Raw genomic sequence first — 19,751 nt, forward strand, 5'->3', positions numbered from 1 at the left:
CGCTTAAGGCTGCCTCAAGTACTATGGTACTGTTATAATCAAAGTAGTGCCTTAGCACATCTTACACTAAATTGGAAACAAAGAAAACGCGGTCCATCTTGCTCGGAACTAACGTGTAAGACATTACGGGACTACTCAAAACCAAAGCTGCAGTAAAAACGGTGAAGTGTGTAGTTCACGTCCATCGGTTATCCGTGTCCTCCTTACGTTTTCAATGAAAACGCTATTTTATTGGCCACATATAACTTTAAGGCAGTGCCGAATATCAGTATCCAATTTTCCAACTTAGTTTCTACCAATTTTATTGTTTTTTCCTATGTTCATTACGCCTAGAATGGTAAAAAAAAATTGATTCAGAGACCACCACTAGTTGAGTCTCATTATGTTTGCATCGACAAAGATGAGAAATTTTAATAGAAAGAAAATGAAGGAAAAAAAAAATACACTCTATATTCATAAGTATTAATGGAGCAAATAACGAGGTAAAATAAAACTTCATGTGTCACTACACCCAAATTAAAAACCACTTTTCCTTCCCTTTAAATTTTCCCTAATATTTGACGAGACAAATGTAAAGTGACAAATCTTAGTTTATATTCCTCTCCAGTCAAATTACTACGGAAAATAGTTGAATGCAGTACAACTTTTTTTCAAGGACAAGTTTTCTGTACTCGGGGAAGAAGTATTCTTCATGCTTATATTATCCAAGTGTAATGATATATCAAGAACGTCGAACTATTGCAAGAAAATACCGAAGCCGGTTTAAACAATTTTTCTTTTCCAAGACTGCAACTTACAAACGTGAATTTCTGACACGCCACATTTTGATCACCATAAAAGGAAACAGAAAATCAATATGCTGAGACCATCCTGACTAAAATACAGAAGTTCTAACAATCCATCAATGAATTCAAAATCTCCGTTCAGTCTTGACTAAAAGAACAAAATAGGGACAAAAAAATTATAATTGAAGTAAAATTAATTCACAGGTTTCAGTCCAACTCTCTTTAGAACAAAGATTCTCTTTACAAGGTTAAACAGCTGTAAACAATATGCTTTCATCTCTCCGTTATATCCCTTGTCTCTTTAGTTGTAATTATGTTAGTCTTCCTCAGTACTTGCCTCTGAAGTTGAAGTTTCCATTTCTTCCCTACCAAAACGCCAATTAGTCTAAAACTTCTAAAGAGTAAACGTGAAAAAAGAATGCTGCCTTGTCAACTATACTAGTAAGACTAAATAGAAAAGGGGCAGCCCAATGCTCGATGTACCTCCCATTGTGAGGTCTGAAGAGGCTCAGATGTACAGAATCTTAATTTCATGAGCAGACTATTTCCGCAACTAGATCCTCTGACCACCAGGTCACAATGCAATAACCTTACCCTTGAGCCAAGGTTTACCCTCTGTATACTTGTAAGACTCCAGCGGCAATAATGTTAATAAATGGTCTCTAGCTTTAATAGGCTGTTTGAACTATATGCTACTCTGTGTCATTATGTTAACACTTCAAAAATTCTTCTGTAGAATAGAACATAGGCAGCTGAAGACTTTATCTTCTCCTTGCTGATGGGATAAACACGGCTATCATCAAATTCATACCACTGATCACCGCCATGCTACATGAAATGTGAAAGAGCAGAAACAAAGGATGAATATTAGCACTTGCAAAAAGAACATTTTTTAGCATTTATAAGTAATAAAAACCTTCCACAATTTCATAATGATCACAATGATTACAATCAACATTTCACCATCTCACCAAGTAAGCCAATGGATAAAGGCCTAGAAGTCAATCCTCAAAGCAATAATGATAAGAATAGTAGAGTTCTAAAACCATTCCTAATATTTTATGGGCTTCAGTATGTTCTATAATGTTCTCAGAGCATTTCTAATGTTTCAAAATCATTTCTCATTTCCCAAATATATTACTTAAAATCAAAGAAAGAAATGTATTAAAAAAATGAACAGCACTTACATGGACAAATGCAGTATAATGACCGCCTCCCATGCTCCCATAATGGTTACTAACAGCATAAAGTGTGTAATGGTAGGAATTCCCATTCCCATGGGTAATATAAGCTGACAAATCAAGATTATCCACAGGGAAGTCAACATACGTCTCCAGTTTGTTTTTCATGTAACGACTATATTGAAACCTCTTAAGATGAATGACCAAAATTTCAGGAAGTCTCCAAAGATCTAACTTCTTACTAGCTTGACGATGTTTTTTACAGCCAGGACAGTACCTAACATCACAGAAAGCTGCACCTTAGACAATAGTAAGATAAGTAATGTGTGTTCCAAGTGTATGACCCTCATTGATGGAGCATAAAACAAAAGATCAGAATAGCTATATGAAACATTGACACAGCAGTATGTTCTGATAGAAAAAAAATTAGAAAAAAATATTTTGCAAGCATTTTTTAAGATTAAAATTAGGAAAACTGAAAGCTCCTCCAACATATACCAGAAAGAAAGAAACATGGAGAAAAGACTGACTTGTAAATTTAAGTTATCTACAAACAAAAGTGTAAATAGAATTACAGAAATCCAAGTTATCACAAAACAAGCAGCTGCCCTGATCAGTCTTTAATAAGACACTATTAAGGGTTTGAACTTTGATGGTACTAAGTATCCAACTGTAACCTGCAAACAAGATAATTTATGGCAATAATGATGGCAATACTGGCTTCATAGCAGTTATGAGCTGAATAAAAATGCTGCATAATGTGAGTCCCAAACTAAACTGTTTGATAAAGATTAAATATATACTATTGCAGTAGTTTAAAATATCTTCCAGATAGAACAAAGTGATATGTATGCCAATCAAAGTATTTTTCCTAATGCTATAAAAAAATGATTAACTAACCACATGTCTTCTGGTCCGAGAGGTTCTTCTTGTATGAATGCTTCGAGGCACTTGTATAGAGAAACTGATTCTGGAGGTCTCTTTGCTAAAAAACCAGACTTGAAAACCTCAGGCAATGAAATAGAAAGTTGGGTGTCATATTTCTTAATCTGTTGTTCTGACCAACATACAAGCACACGCAGGAGCCTTGACTCTCCATTTATTGCTAGCGGCTCACTCATTGATATCTTGGAATTCTTTCCCATTTCATCTGTTAAGTAGAAATCCATTCCTCCATCAGAAGGAGTATCTAACCCATTTGCATTTGGATCTAAATTAGGAGTTGTGACCTCTTCCATTTCTGCAACTTCTTCAGTTTTCTTAGACATAACACAATTTTCTAAGGTCTCATCAATTGATTTTTGGATTGGATGGAACCACTTTAGATACAAATTGCGGAGATCAGATCCATTTATGTCATTACAAAGCCTAGCCACAACAGGAATTCCAAAGGCCTTCAAATTTGGAGTCAGCTTCCCATGGACGTCCTGCCTGACAAAATTATATCAAATACTAACATTACAAGGCAATGAAATTACAAGTGACAATATAGAAGCCCATGTAAAGCATGCACGTGTATGTGTACATGTATACCCATCCATTTTTTTATGAAGTCTGTGAGGTAAGTATCAAATCCCCGCTGAATCCTAGCAACATACTGTAGTGACTAGTGAATATAAGACAAGGAAAAAGTTTCATGAAATCATTCAGCCTACGAAAGACACCTATAGGCATCATAATTTGGACATGGCATATTCAATCAACTTAATTTAAAACATGAATACAAGGGGGGGGAAAATTGAAATGTTGAACAAAGTAAAAAACTATTGAATTCCAATGAATTGTCACTGCAATGTGCAATTTTAAACAGAGATTAACAAAATAAAACAATATAGAGAGGATGGTTGGTTAGAGATTCCAAAGCTTTAAATAAATGATTCAAGTTTGAATTGATTAAAATTATGTTAAAATATTCTAACTTAAATGAAATAAGGTTTTCCTAAAAATTCAAGCATTTTTATATAATTAATTCATTTACATTTCACCATCTATATGGAATTAAATACCTGTTTCAAAATTCTATTTAATAAACTCATCCAAAGTTATTATGTCAAATGTTTAATTGCTAATTAAACCTTAGTCAAGAAACAAGAGGCTTGATGAAAATGGAATTAGAGTTTTCCCTTCCCTATACAAGTATTCTTGCAGGGAAACATTAATTCATATTTATTGGGTTCAACAGATTAACTTTTGCTAGCAACTTCATAGCATTGATAGCAAGGTTCCTTTGTAGATAAGAATAACAAGGTAAGTGTTTGCATAAATCTAAAATGTAATGAAAAGATACAAGGCTAACAACTCAGCCAAAAAATTGTATCTCGATCAAATAAAATAGTGCAAGTGCATGGTTTATTTTTTGGTGGCCATTTTGTGCATTGTAGTTATGCCTGTATTCAGTTTTTCCAATCAGGTGAGATGGTCAAAATTTTACAAAATGTGCATGATACGCTATATTAGTCAAAATGTGTGAGATTTCAATAGATACTAGTTCATGCAATCAACAAAACAAAAAAGAAAAATATAACAATGAAAAGTTCTTTACCAAAGAAAATCTTATTATCAGAAACATATTGACTTACTCCTCCATCCTCTGATTTATGAAGACGACCAATGGGGCATCCTCATTATCTTTCATAGATCGGTAAGCAACTAGTTTGTCTGCATCTCTGATTAAGGATAATGAATCAGTTGGATCTTCAAGAAAGCGTATGATGCAGTTGTTGTATACCTGTACCAGAGCCCTAGCTTCAGACATATGGTTTTCAACAGGATTAAAATGTATCAACAAAGCAACCCAAAGTGGAGGGGAACTGACTTAAAAATTGAGTTAAAACAAATAATAAAAAAAATATAAACCTCAGCTACTAATAAGGTCTCATCAGCCCCCAAAGAACATGCAATGCTAAGAGCACGGGTCAGATCTTCAAATCTTCCATTTTTTGGAACAGATATGGTGTATGGTGATAATTGAGACATTCCTCCACTGCTACTAGCAACAGTTAAAGTCATTGTCCTCATTGTTGTTGATGGTAGAGGCAATGATAAATACATGAATGGATCAAATGTCACAGAGACCTTCCTACAAACAGGACAAACTAATGTTGATTTATATTGACCCTGCATAAAATGATCAATGTGATCCATAAGGTAAAGAGAGTTACCATAGGAACAGTGAGTAATAAAGTAGAGCTCAAGAGCATGAAAATGACAGCAAAATTCATCTCAAATGAATTAGCCAAAAAAAGAAGATATCAATCTCTTAGAGGTCGGAAAGGATCACTCAATCTAGCAGATTTCCTCATTATTCTAACTCTTTTCACAATTAACTGCAATCATGAAATATAATTTGTTTTGGATTCCATAAATAGTCAAGATTTAAACTTAACATGACTTGATACTTTAATATTCTTGACTAATTAAGGAAGGTCCAATGGTCATTATTCACATTTCTCACCTCTCACGAGAAACTATTACCCTCAATAGAAATGTCCCCACAAACAACAAAGAAGCTAATGAAATTTTTCCAAAGCACTTTAATTATATAAATATGATACTTAACACAATTCATAAGAAACTTCAAATAATGTATTTAGAAATCAGATGACTATATATTTTCTGCTCTAATAATGCTATGCCATAATTCATTAAATTCTCTTTGCAAGATTATAGACATTAATCCATCTGTAATTTCTTGAACTTGTTAATTTGGCATGACAGACATAAGATCCTGTTACTTATTTAATAACTGAATCATTAACACAGTACTCTTTAACTGATTGCTTTTACTAGACTTATTAATGTTTGCGTAAATCATGCATGTGTGCTTAAAATAACTACTTAATAACCACCATGAAAAAGTGGTTCTTCATATTATGTGTGCTTAAGTAATTAATTCTACAATTGTATGCAATGAGATGAGTACGTACTTGGCACACATCAACAATGACAGAATCATTGCGAGCCAAATGATTATGCCAATATTCATCAGCAACCTCTTCATCTGGTCGACAGTCTCCATCCTTGGCTTCAATATAAGGCTTACATTTAACACGATTCAGATCTTCATGAAGACCATCCAACAAAAAAGCAAGAAGTTCCTATCAAGAAAGATACATAAATACAGTGACAATGTTAAAGTACATGAGACAAGAACCTTGTAAAGCTAAAATCCCAAGTAAACACAGAATGAAAGGGCCAGACGCACTAACTTGGGAATCATGCTGATTAAACCCACTGAACTGAGGTGCAAATCGGGCAAGTTTTGATTTGAACAATCTTGGTGCCACAGGACTTGCTCCAGGAGCCCATAACTTCCTAAGCAAATCTCCAAATGCCAAAGCTATCTCACCCTGGCAAAGAAGCATATATGAAATAGTGTAAGACATCACAGGCACTGAAGTTCCCAACCATAAAATATCTAAAGATATAAAGCTATTAAATTGTGAGCAATGAATAAAATGATCACATACATTCATGCCCAATGGGTTATCATGATTGATTTCTCTGCCATAATCTTCCAGAAAATAGTCAACAAGCTTTGGCGTATGTGTCAAGCACTGGAGGGCACTGTTCATGAAGCAAGTATTTCCTAGGTTTTGTAAACCAGTTAATCCCAAGGAACCAGCTTCACTGGGTCCTAAAGAGAAGGTCAAAGAATTGGTATGCATACAATCAGAACTTGCACTGTCAACAGTGCCATTCATCTTCAGTGAAGAGCTGCCAGAAAAAGTTGGCATCTCGTCTTTTTTCCCATCCCTACATCTAATTGAGTCTGACAACCCATAGACTTGCAACTCCAGAAGAATCTGTATATCATTCACAGTTAACATCAATATAGCACATAAGGGAATCCAATCGTAGACAATATTTCAAAAGCTGAAGTCATTATCATAAACTCAAGACAAGTTAAATGATAACAAATGAAAATTTTAGTAGAAATTAAAGTTATCCTTGACGCATAAAATCCAAGAAGCATTCAACTTCCAAGAAATTATGCTTTAAGTTGCCTTGCATTAACAAACCTAATGTAAAGGTTCAATTCTCAGCAAGAAAAATTTGACAATGAGAATTACTCACAAATAACTGTCTGAAGTCCAAACTAATATCTGATCACGTGTAAAAAAACTCAACCATGACAGAAAACTAAACAGTTTATCTGGCAGATTAAATGAATAACATTGGAAATATACCAATACCAATATCATGTGTCCATATTGCAATACCTGATATTGACCCAAATTGTGTCAACATAATGTTTTTCCAAAGCTATCAAGAAAGACGGAGCATGTCATGCACATGAGAACTCGTGTACATTAAAGTATCAAACAGTATTAATATGCAAAAATCATAATGTTAGAAGCATGCTAAGTCGGCAAAGGGTCATGGCAGTGGCACATAACAGATTCTCATTCCCAACACTGGGAAAATGGTATAGTTCAAGATCAAATTCTGACCTACGAATATAAATGACAACGACATACAAGCACAAACAAAACAAAACAAAAAAACCAAAACATAATAGCAAATACCTCCTGATCAGACTGCCTTTGACAGTCTACTGGGGCCTGATTTTTGTCATTCATAAAAAACAAGGTTATCTGACCCGAATAGTCCCATATTCGTAACTGTGCAATAATATGTTAAAAAGATGTCAATTTTTGCAACAGTACAGTAGAATTGTCTGTGTCTATATATATGTGTGTATGTGTGCACGTGTTTATGATAACTACAGCTGTAAAAAGAATATTACCATCTCTGAATCCATACTGAACATTTTGCAGGCTCTTTTAAAGAGCTCAACTGCATTGTCCTAAGAAAAGTGAACAAATGGAAACGGCGTATTAGATTTTTTTATTTTTTTTGTAGTACTGTAAAAGAGGTGCAACAAAAAAACTGTAGTTGGTGAAACAGCAGATTGGAATTTGAGTATATACTTCTATCATGTTGAACATTGTCTTTAAAAAACTGCAGGTCTTAAACCCATCCAAACAAAATGATGCACTGAACCCAGTCATGAACAAAATATGGATAGCAAATGTTCAGTTCTGAAATATTTTCCATCTCAAGTCAATCTTTAAATGATTATAAAACAAAAATGATGGAAGACATAAAAATTATGTATCTAACTTCTCAATATTCCATGAAAAAACTACCAATATTAACCAATTAAATGACCCTAGTCAATTCAAAAATAGCAATCCCATGGACAAGAACAATGCTTAAAGAAATTGAAGGGGAAAAAAGACCTAGCTGAGAGAGGGAGACCTTTTTGCTTATTCTTATGCCAAATGTCGCTAAATTTGTCTCCTTCTGAACAGAAAGCCTGAGTTGTAAAGGATATACTTCTGCCATATCACTGTCGGTAGCTGAAAAGCCTTTGTCATCCTTCATTGCATTTTTTGAATCACTATGCCTAAATGAAATATCAAAGCATGTGATCATGCATATTAAACAAACTAAATATTGCAGACATCAAAACACTTTCATCAGTTGCATTAAGAAACTTGAACTAATTTTATTGCAAATCCAAATTAAAAAATAATAGTTAAACTTGCAAGTCATAAAAAATCTGCTTATTAAGGAACATACCATTCATCACTAGAATTTCTATAAATGTGCATAAATACACCAACAAAACAAAGACAAAAGGCGGAGATATAACTAAAATTATGAATCAATGCATCAAATGTATGATTCATTAATATGCTAGTTGTTTCTATGTTCAAGGCATGTAGTACAGACAGCATATGGTACAATCCAGGGGCACTTGTTTAGATGTAATTAGATATTAACAGTCAAGGGTGCTACTTCAATTCAAAGGTTGTAGAGCAAGCTTCAGATACTTGATGGTTATAAAAGATTAACAGCTAAGATAGAAGAATAAATATCCAAAATATTTCACAAATCAATGCAAAACATAATAACACCACTGGCACTTTCATCTATAGAATCCATCGCTAAACAGGACAAATATGGTTAACAAGTAAGCTTTATTAGGTGGCAATAAGTATACTTGATGTTGCAACTTCATAAAAGAAATATAATCGCTAATATGAGAAGTGTGCTTAGACGTGCACAAAAGTTGTGGACAAGGCCCAACAATATGCAAAACACTCCCAGAGATATGTGCTTTCATTAATGTCTAGTAGAAAACAGTGAGCCCATCATGCCAACCAAAGAAATATTGAACTGGCTAGTAAACATAACAAGAGATTCTGACTACCTTGCACCAAAGAAGTCAAAACCCAAATTTGATAAAATAATTAATGAAATCATGCTAGAAACTCAAGAACAAAAAATGGTAGAATTTATTTGCCACAGAAATAGAAAAATCAATGATGACTATGTCTAAAACTTAAAATTCTTTGTTCAGCAGACATGGTACTCCTGCAGTCCTTTTTATAAGATAATTTCAACTAAAATACACAAACCAATAAAAGTAATTAAAGTTGATTGATTTTCTTGATTTTTTAAAAATATTATAACATGACAACTAAGACTTGAAATTCTTTGTTTAGCAGAGTCCTGTAGTCCTTCTTATAAGATAATTTCAACTAAAATACACAAACCAATAAAAGTAGTTAAAGTTGATTGATTTTCTTGATTTTCTAAAAATATTATAACATGACAGCTTTAACCTTGTTTACTATCATGGAACCTAACCCTAATATCAAAATTTACTGATGTTGATTTTAATTTTAAGTTCCGACCAACTTCATTTATTAAGGGCTAACGAAAAACATGCAATAAATACTTAATAAAAACTATAAAGTGTCTCACAAAAAGAACCAGAGGAACCATTTAACTCTTTGGAATGACACAGTTGTTAAAAACTATTAAGCACAAATACACTGCACAAAGTTGTACCATAAATATGCAATGCCAGGAGAATTTCACAGCTATCCAAATTGCAGAAAGCTATAGGATCCAAACCACAACATGAAGTAAAAAAGTTGCATCGGTGCACATCCTAACTTCAATATAAAACATTTTAAGCTATATTGTCATCTTTCCTCACACTTGAGTTAGATATATAAAGATAACAGAAGAGGAGGGGGTGAGATTTTGTGTACACCACTCACCACTTGAGTGCCTGCAACCACATATCCCCCGATACCAAAGCAAAGTCGCGGCCAGACACACCAACTTCGCCATTTTCACAAATGTGCTGCGAATCGTCCTCCCTCCGAAGGCTGAATACAAGATCTGAGTTGAAGATGGTATTGATAATCTTCATAGGACCAGCATAGGATGAACCGGGAAAAGAGGCATACGCAATTCCCTTTTTCCTATCCAAATCCGCAGGCATTGAATCCTGAGCATCCTTCCACCACCTAAAAAACACAAAATCAAACACCGATACTCTCCACGCATTCAATTACAACCAATTCCTCACCACCAACGCACACAAGCCCGGATCACATACAAATCAAAACAAAGCACAAAAATCCAACACGCGAGCATGTTCGATTAAGCCGTGAAAAACACAAAAACCAGAAAGCCAACACACAGGAAATGAAATACAGATCGTTTCAACCCTAACAGGCATTGATGGTCCCGTTGCGTTGAATTATTAGGAGAGACAGTGTGGAAATGGAGTTACAGATTTAGGGAAAGTAAACAAAAGCGAGAATTAAATTGAAGTGAGAAAGAGCTGAATCTTGAAAGGGAAGAGACCTGTGAGGAACGAAATAGACTCGTTGGTCCTTTTGTGAGTCCGGTCGTTGAGAGTTATCGGAGCAATCTTCGGAGGCAGAGTCCATTGCGGAGAGAGATTTAAGATTGGGTTCGAAAAGTTGGAGATTATTTTGAAGGCGGAGAGAAAGGGAAAGAGACGGAAAAGGCAGAGAACGAGGGAATTGCAGAGTGGAGCTTTTGTGTGAAGAGGAGAGGATGAATTACAGGGAGGGGAGGGAAAATAAATATATCCTACGTTTCGTATATTTATTTACTGCCCCTTTATTTTCTTTCCCTGAAAATCTTCGGAATATTAATTCTCTGCATTCAATTTTTATGTCAATTTATATTTTAAATCAGAAATGCACATTAACTTCTTACAATAAAATAATTTTTTTTCAACAAGCATTTATTACATTATATTTTAAATAATAAATGTGTTATTAGGTATAAAACTTAGGGTTTTGTTAACTTTTAGTCGTTAGAGTTAAGTTTAAATACTCCAAAAATTATTAAAAATATACAAATTTAATATATTAAAGTTATAAAAGTATAAAAATTATTTTTTCAACAAATATTATTCTTAAAATAAATACATTTATTATCAGTTGCTTAATTTCCTATAATTTAACATAAACTCAAGATTCAATTTACACTAATTCTTTTATATGAAATAATAGAGTTATTTTTTTCTAATTCTAAAAATTAAATTTATTTTTAGATCTATTATCAGTTGCTGTAAATATATTTTTGTGAATAGGTATTCTTAGCATTAACTAAGGAGTTAACAGCCATCGAAATAAATAAGGGAACATTTAACATATTAAAAAATTCCATTTCAATTTTTTATTCACTAATTAAAAACATTTAATATATAAGATTAAATGTCCCTTTAGCAATATAAAAAAATAAATTCCTTCTTTGAAAACCAAGTATATTGAAGGCAGGATTAAATGCTTTTTCAAGACATTGAGAGAATGGATGTGCAGTTGCATCATATTCGGAGAAAGGCAGGCTAGAAAAAGGTCTTGATTTTGTGAAAACTTTAGCACAGTTTATTCTTTTTCAATTGTGAACTTTGATCCGGAGAATAAAAGTCCTGATACATATAAACTTAATTCATAGTGGAACTAAATTTGATGCTGGATACTGTTATTTTCAGAATTTTCACTAAGGATGAAATCGTTAAATGTAACCTAATAAATCTTGTTTTAGACAGCCTAAAATAAAAAGCAACTCTCAGATATCCTTTTCTATGAGCCAATGACCCACAAAAAACATAATAATACTGATTGTGGTCCTCAAGAAAACCCTAATGGTAGCTGCTCCACATAATAATCTTGCACTATTTTATTACTGTAAAGTTGGTGTTTCGATCGCTTATTCACGTGATGAACCAATCTCATGCACTTACCTACTATTCATCTTAAATTGCGAAGCGAAGTGACCTACGTCAACCCAATCACATGCCCTATAGGGTATCCGGTACTGAGGTTCGTATACTAACCTACCATGCCTATTTATCTTGCACTTTGAGAGTGTATTTTCTCTTGGACTCCGTCTTCTAGACCAATACGATGCAGTCTACACAACGCGTAGTATTTTAATATTACAATAGTCAAAAATATTATTTGTTTATCACATACGATAATACTATTGATTCGCAATTTTAAATGCTATTGCCTTCGATAACTACACAGCAAAGACATTCAACAAAGTTACAAATAAATGCACTCCACCAATGCAAACATGTGCACCTTTTCTTTCAAAGAATAATTCTGTAAAGATTCCTCAGATCCACTATTTGCTCAACAAAAGCCAACCCGCCTCTAGGTTGAAATTTGGGACACTATTTTTTCATTTTAAAAAACATTTTAATTTGTTGGGGAAAAGAATTTGAAAGAAAAAAGACAATTTTCATTTTAAATAAACAAATTTTAATTTGATAATGTTTTAAGATAAAAAAAAAAAAACATATAATTAAATGACAAACTAACATAACTCCATGTAATAAAATTTTTTAATCATCCTAAACAGTATATAATTTATTAATTTAAAAATAAAATTCTGTTGTCTCCTCTCTTCATTTCCCCTTCCGAACAACCCATAATTCAACCCTGTGCATCTCTTAAAAAGAACTTCAGATGTGAGCATCCACATCAAAGATTTCTATAAATCCCAATTATGCCTCCAAATGTTGATTTATATAATAGAACTACACAAAAACCTTAATATCCATAAACAGGGGAGCACAAAAAGAAGGACGATGGTAGGTATAGATGTCAATATAGGCAGTTTAAACAGCACCAACGCAAAGCCACTGTTGAAACCCAATTTGCTAGTTAAAATTATAGGCAACTCAATTGTAATAGCGCGAGCCAATATCATAAACACGCCCCCCTGGATATGCACCCCTAGGTTCAAATCCATGATCTCTTGTGCCCCCAAGAAATCGAGCCTGCTCTCTGTAAGGATCAAATTGGTTGCCAGAATAACCCCGCCGCACATCTCCAACGGCAGCAGCTGAGGTATTAACAGAGCCATAACCATGAGGGTTGTGGCTGGGCATCATGCCACTACTAGGGTGAGGATCCCTTATAGTTTGTTGGTATTGGTGTTGTCTTGCATGTGATTCCCTTTGAAGAAATTCATCTCTGCGACTGGCATGCTGAGCTCGAAGTGCTGCCAATTTTTCTTCATACCGAGCATTTATTGCTTTTATTTTCTGAAAATGCAAAATACATTAAACTCTGCAAAGGTTTGAAGGAACAGGGTAAACGAGTTTAAGGGGTATAGATCCTCTTATGTGAGACTTCTACATGATCTAATTATGTTAAAACTTCGTGTCTATCTCTCTCTTCATAGACATTAATTAGGTGGGACCCCATCAAATTCGTGAATAGACATGGAGAGAAAGATTAACATAATTTTTTCATGAGAGGATAAATGTTTAAGTTGATCTGGAGAAAAAAAAAATTGCTTATCTAAAATAAGTTAATCCAAATACAAGATCCAGTTTCAGATTTTGGCAACAGATACTTGTTTATAGTAAGCAGACTTTTGTGATGTGTGGGATTGGTTTTTGAATATACAAATACAATCAACCTACAACCAGGTTGGAAGGTGCATGTGGCAGCCGGCAGCAAGCAGCCAAGCACACAGCGCATTGACTTTGATGAATCTACTGACAGAAGAAACCAACTCAATTTAAAAAGCACCTTCATACACCCATCTATGCTGGGGAATGAAAATTCATCATAGAGGAAATGGAAACCAGCTCCTAGATTTCAGAGGTACCTCTGTACAAACAAAGAGAAAAGTGCCTAAAAACAGAAAATACAAAGAAAGGATAGAATAAACTCTGATAAGAAAAATGCCCCAGTTTCCTCTCCATATCTCTTGACCTCAAAACCATAAATTTATTATTATCTCCTCCTTACTACTTTCCTAATCACATCCCTCATATTCTGGTGTAAAACCAGAATTTCCTTCTCCATTGGCATCATGCCTGCACTTCCTTCCTAATTGGCCCATTTTCATATATCCCACTATTCCCCTTTCTCCTAGAATACACTTGTAATATGGGTCTATCATTCTACTTCATAAAAAGTATTCCTAGTATGGGTCAGTTTATCCCTGTTTCAGTGTGCTGAAGCCAGACTAGTCAGTTTAATCCAACAGCCCAGCTGATTAGCTTTCTAAATACCTAAAAAGTGTTTCATTCTAAAAATACTGCAAATAAATTGTTACTATGATAACCCCTTTCCCAGTATAGTTCTGGATTATCCATCAAGGATGTCAGAGGATTAAGTCATGGATTCATCTATTGAGAAAAAGAAAGAGAAAAGACATAAAGGTTGCAAATGTCTAGAAGATCAGCTCATACTGTTAGCACCTAATGGTTGTCAGCAAATCAGGGAAGAACATTGAGCCTGAAAATCTAACCAACCTCTCTGTGTCTGGCATTTTCTGAATCTTCAGCATCATTCAGTTCTTTAGCTAGATCAATAATTTCGTCCATAAACTTCTGCTCAAGACCTTCAAAAGTTTGAGACAAATGATTTCCCTCGTATCCAACATCCATATCTTCTTCCCGGGCTTGAGATCTGCCATCATTGCTGCTTTGGTTCTGCAAAGCCAACATAGGATCAGGCCTATGACCCTGAAAATATGACCTTGAAGCATCACCCCCTTGACCTACACTAGAACATGCAATGATTCTCCTAAGTTTTAGTGGTCAAAAATCATTTCTATGATACAATATAAATCATGAATCTTGCCATTTAGACATGGAGTGTTATGCTACAATACTTTAAAAACCAGATACTTCACCAAAAGTGATGGTGTTTTTGAACAAGAATATTACTATAATCAAACTAAATTTTAAGCAACGAGCTTAATTCATACTATACATGAGGAAATGATATGTATTTTATTCATTGAAAATGAAGAATGTGTAATAGTGAGATATATAAGGAAAATACAACTACAGATATGCATATTAGCAGTAAATTGAAAAGAGAAACATTTAAAATATTTTTTCTAGCAAAACAACACACCTGATACCATCAAGAATGCATTCTAAAAAAGATCTAACTGAACAGTTCAATGGGATATTGCCTCACTTCTAATTTAAAAGGAAATATCAGACTGTAGCATGGGTAAAAGGTTGAATTACAAGAGTTAAGCCTTTTAACGTTTTAGTAGAAAAGGCCCAACTCTCTGCATAAAAGAGAACATGAACATTGTTCTTCATCTTCAGTGTTTGTTCCAAAATATCACAAAAACTACCATTATTTTACTTTTATGTTTGTTCTACACATTAATAAAACATACTAGGTTAAAACTTACAAGAGCAACTGAATAATTACAACAACAATGTTATAGAATTAAATTGTCTAGCCTTTTTAATAGTCTAACATAACTACACGTAATATTCTCTTCCCAGTTTGCTTATCATCCCCTTATTCTTTCGCTCATCTTCTCTCTCTTCATCATTATTTGAATTTATTTCAAGAGGAACATTTAGAATTACTTTACTTCTAGTACTAACATAAAATGTACAAGAGATATATCTGACACAAGTTCCTCATTGTATGTTTACGCCAAAGATGCTAAATTTATTTTAATTAAAAAAAGCATTATGAACTTTCCATTTTCAGTGACAAAGTCTGCATAAAGTAACATGAATTAAAACACGTGCTTAGGACCAAAATACTGACTCTATTAACATCCAAAAAGATAGAGATAAGGATCGCACCCACTACTCAATACTTTAAAAAATGGAATCACCATGGGAAAAATGTATGCAGGATATCTAACTACAACAAAATTATATAGATGCCGTATCCATCACACGATGAACTTGTAACATCATACACAAGCAAGCATACAGAGGATTAATCAAATAACACTTGCCTTCATTAAACAAACGAGATGCCATTGAATTTGACATATTTACTGCATCCATTTCCCATTTCCACGGACCCTCCGGCTTGGAAATCGGATATGATGGATTCTCTCTCTCTGGAGTGAACGCCTCTAGCCTACCTTCAAAATTACCAGAATTGGTTTCCATCCTCTGACCAGACCCATGATGCATCTCAGCAGCAACATAAGTATTGGCAGAAGGGTCGCCGTACTGCCCCTGCCGTCTCATTGTTAGAGTTAGACAATTCCAAACTGGACCTGTTAATCACCAAAACCAAAAACCAATTACCTACCCACATAACATAACCCACAATGCCAGTGTTTGTAGGGTATACATATACAAGTATAACATTCCCTAAGGACTAAAAGATGTGTAAAAAGCGAATTTCTAGTGTCAAATGAGATAGACAAATCAAATGTAAAGAGTGAGGTTGAGCTATTTAATGGAGAAGACTTCAGAGATTAAACAAAAGGGAAAAATTCTCAACTTGCAGGATTATAAATACAAATTTTGGCTAAGAAGAAAAACACCATTGCGAAGTGATGCAGAAATCCAGTGACTGAAGGTACCAACCAGATAGCTAGCTATAACTAAATAACAACACAACGCACCTAAGACGCTGTCGATATATTCGATGCAGTCGCGAGTTGCCCCAAAATAGAACAATGATTGAATTGCGATTCTTTATAGACCAAAATGCAGAGCGCGCAGAATTGAGAGCGAACTGCAAATCTTCGAAGTAAGAACTGAAAACCCTATCCCGACGGGGGAAGCATTTCGTCTCGGCTGGGTAAATTTTTAATTATATATACATATAATATAATCTATTTTTATTAAAACTTATAACATTTATTAATATTAATGTATTAAATTATATTAACTTTTTTTATCAAATTCCTTTAGCATTTTATCAAAAATTTATATTAACTTTTATATCTTTTAATAAAAATTATAATATAATATAATATAATATACTGTATATTATGTATTTTTTAATAATATAATTATTATTTTAAAATATAATTTTTGTAACGTATCTCTTAATATATAATAAAAAATAATTTAAGACTTTTTATTTAATTTTATTGCATATTTTTTAATTATGTTTAAATAAAATACAGTAATTGTGATGTGAGTAATAATTTAAAAAACATTTAATATAACTCAAAAATTAGTTTATATATATATATATACATATATATAAAAAAAACAGAATTTATCTAAAAATTCTTACACTAAATCTAAACTTTTTATTTAACTTATATCTAACTAAATTTTTTATTTAACTTACATCTAACGAATGTACACTGGTATAAAAAGATTTTTCTTCTTTATATATATATATATATATATATATATATATATATATATTAATTTATAACTATATTTATTATGATTTAAACTTAATATTATAAATTATGTTACTATGTTAGAGCAATATGAATGGTGATAAAACATCTCAGTTTTAAGTATTCATAGAATCATTATTAACTATGTTGAAGAATAAATTAAAAAATATATAATTTTAATTACATAATTTAGTTATTTTTATAATCACTTAATTACCATGATAAAATACTTTTATTGTCATGCTAATTAAAAATTATCTAAGCATGTTTATCCTTACTGTTTGAGCAGATGAGATTATCATAAAAGATAACTTTTTTAAAATTATTTAATATAGTTATATTTATTGGAATTTAAATTCAAATATCATAGATTAAGTTTAAAATAACTCACTACCAAGTAATATACATGTTTTGTAGTATGTATTGCACTAATTACATCAATGTATAAGAATTTAGTAAGTTATAAAGTAAAACATCAAATTAATATTCAAGACTAACCCAATCAATCAAATTTTGAGATTAATTTATAATTTGTAAAAACTTAATTTTAATAATTATCATTTAATTTAATCTTTTAAACCGATATCATACGTTAGTTAATCTCCTAACATTACCAAATGAAGCAATTTAATCCATAAGTTTTATAATTATAGAGAATTTTATTCTTAATATTAATGTTGTATATTATTTATGATTAATATAATCATAGACCACTTTTAGAAGTGATCAAAGTTACTAAATTTACATTTTCATAATTTTAATAGCTAAATAAATCAGTGATATTGATTTTAGAAATTAAAATAATATTTTTTCTAATATCAAAGACTGAAAGGTTCATTTAATAGTTAGAAACTGAGAATAATATAATATATTTTTTTAGCATTTTTTGAATATTATGATACAATAGTTTATTTGATTGACTTATCTCATCTTATCATCACAGTTGAAATTTTAATTCTGAAAATGATGATGAATGAAAATAAAAACAAAAAATAAACTGAGAGTGAAATGATAAACTTGTATCATGTTTCATGTGTCGGTTGGCAATGGATATCAACTAAAACAGTGTCATCATCTTAGTTTACTCGGCAAGCGATTTTCTTGATTTATCCTACTCAAAACTCAACCATACGTATCTAATTTTATCTTTCATGGTTGAATTTATCAAACTTCTTTCAGTTAAAAAAGAGTGAAAAATGTTGTGTTTGGATGAAAGAAAAAAAAAAGTTGGGTCAAATAAACCTCAAAGTAGAAAGAAATACGAAGAAGAAATTAAAAAAAAAAAGGTTGTACAGTTACGGTAAGATATTTTTTAATTTCATCTTTTAGCTTTTACAAATATTTATATAATAAAAAAATAGAGATTAATTTTAATTTTTATAATTTTATAAAAATAATTTTTTTTATTTTTTTATTATTCATCCAAATAAGTAGAGATTTTTTTTTTCATTTTCACCCTCTAATTTTAACTCATACAAATAATTATTATTATTTTTTAATTACACTTTTAATCCAATATTTTAATATATCTATAATTTTAGTTCCTCTAATTTTAATTGTTTATATTTAATTTATTTAATTCTTTAAATATTTAAATATAGTCATTCACTCTAAAATTAAGTTAACTAAATCACATGTATGTTAAAATGTAGGGGTTAAGAATGTAATTAAATATAATTTTTTATTCTATTTTTATTTTATTTTTATTTTTTATTATACTCCTCAGCCAAACAAGACTTTAAACTTGGTTTCTTTCACATTACACATTCCATTTTGTTATAGACCATAAACATTATGATTTAATTTACATGAAAATAAAAATACATCTTATTTCAGTAATAATATATCAACAATTTTTTAAACTTTTTCAATATAGCATAATATAATAAATTATATATAATAAAATTTTATTAAAAATTATAAAATTTAATGTAATGACATTGTTAATACTAAATGTTACATTTTTTAATAAAAAATTTTATTTTATACAATTTTGTTCAAATAAAAAAAAATATGTAATTCAATTATAAAATTCACAGTCAGATATTAAATCAATTGATAATATCAATTTTAAGAACTGAATTTTTTTTATTTTTTATTTTGCTAACCTACATAATGTTAAATATCATTGCTAACATTGGAGCAAAAATTTACTTCCATTGCGTTGGACAACTATTCTAATTTGTTGCACTTAAAAATGACAAGTCTTCGCATACCATTTCACCTATTGATTAAGGGCTTATGATTGATTTCCACATAGTTCTCAATGGGAAGATGGTAGAGTGAGGTGAGATGTTAGAAACTAAGAGACATCATGCATTAATTAAAG

General features: G+C 31.9%; 2 protein-coding genes across 5 annotated transcripts; both read right to left on the reverse strand.

Moving 5' to 3' along the window:
* Positions 1-734: 734 nt before the first annotated feature.
* On the reverse strand, positions 735-10,881 carry LOC113854194 (ubiquitin carboxyl-terminal hydrolase 8). 3 transcript variants are annotated; one of them, XM_027485080.1, is made up of 13 exons: positions 10,643-10,881; positions 10,048-10,299; positions 8,231-8,378; positions 7,716-7,775; positions 7,495-7,590; positions 6,436-6,771; positions 6,175-6,315; positions 5,893-6,063; positions 4,823-5,083; positions 4,546-4,694; positions 2,867-3,397; positions 1,973-2,243; positions 737-1,613 (listed from the first exon to the last, which is right to left on the reverse strand). In XM_027485080.1, the coding sequence occupies exons 1-13, from the start codon at positions 10,726-10,728 to the stop codon at positions 1,491-1,493; spliced, it is 2,625 nt and encodes an 874-aa protein (XP_027340881.1). In that variant the 5' UTR covers positions 10,729-10,881; the 3' UTR covers positions 737-1,490. The 3 variants fall into 3 exon arrangements, with proteins under 3 accessions (XP_027340882.1, XP_027340883.1, XP_027340881.1); XM_027485081.1 differs by lacking the exons at positions 10,048-10,299; positions 10,643-10,881 and adding an exon at positions 9,833-9,941 and having other exon boundaries at positions 735-1,613; XM_027485082.1 differs by lacking the exons at positions 7,495-7,590; positions 7,716-7,775; positions 10,048-10,299 and having other exon boundaries at positions 735-1,613; positions 10,643-10,844.
* Positions 10,882-12,769: 1,888 nt separating this feature from the next.
* LOC113853563 lies at positions 12,770-16,847 on the reverse strand. 2 transcript variants are annotated; one of them, XM_027483993.1, is made up of 5 exons: positions 16,685-16,847; positions 16,061-16,330; positions 14,592-14,839; positions 13,752-13,823; positions 12,921-13,367 (listed from the first exon to the last, which is right to left on the reverse strand). In XM_027483993.1, exons 2-5 carry the CDS (start codon positions 16,299-16,301, stop codon positions 13,002-13,004), a joined length of 927 nt encoding a protein of 308 aa, XP_027339794.1. In that variant the 5' UTR covers positions 16,302-16,330; positions 16,685-16,847; the 3' UTR covers positions 12,921-13,001. The 2 variants fall into 2 exon arrangements, with proteins under 2 accessions (XP_027339795.1, XP_027339794.1); XM_027483994.1 differs by lacking the exon at positions 13,752-13,823 and having other exon boundaries at positions 12,770-13,367.
* Between the last annotated feature and the right edge of the window lie 2,904 nt (positions 16,848-19,751).

The sequence above is a fragment of the Abrus precatorius genome, unplaced genomic scaffold (assembly GCF_003935025.1).
Source record: "Abrus precatorius isolate BTA unplaced genomic scaffold, Abrus_2018 Scaffold11, whole genome shotgun sequence".
In the NCBI taxonomy this organism is placed as follows: domain Eukaryota; kingdom Viridiplantae; phylum Streptophyta; class Magnoliopsida; order Fabales; family Fabaceae; genus Abrus; species Abrus precatorius.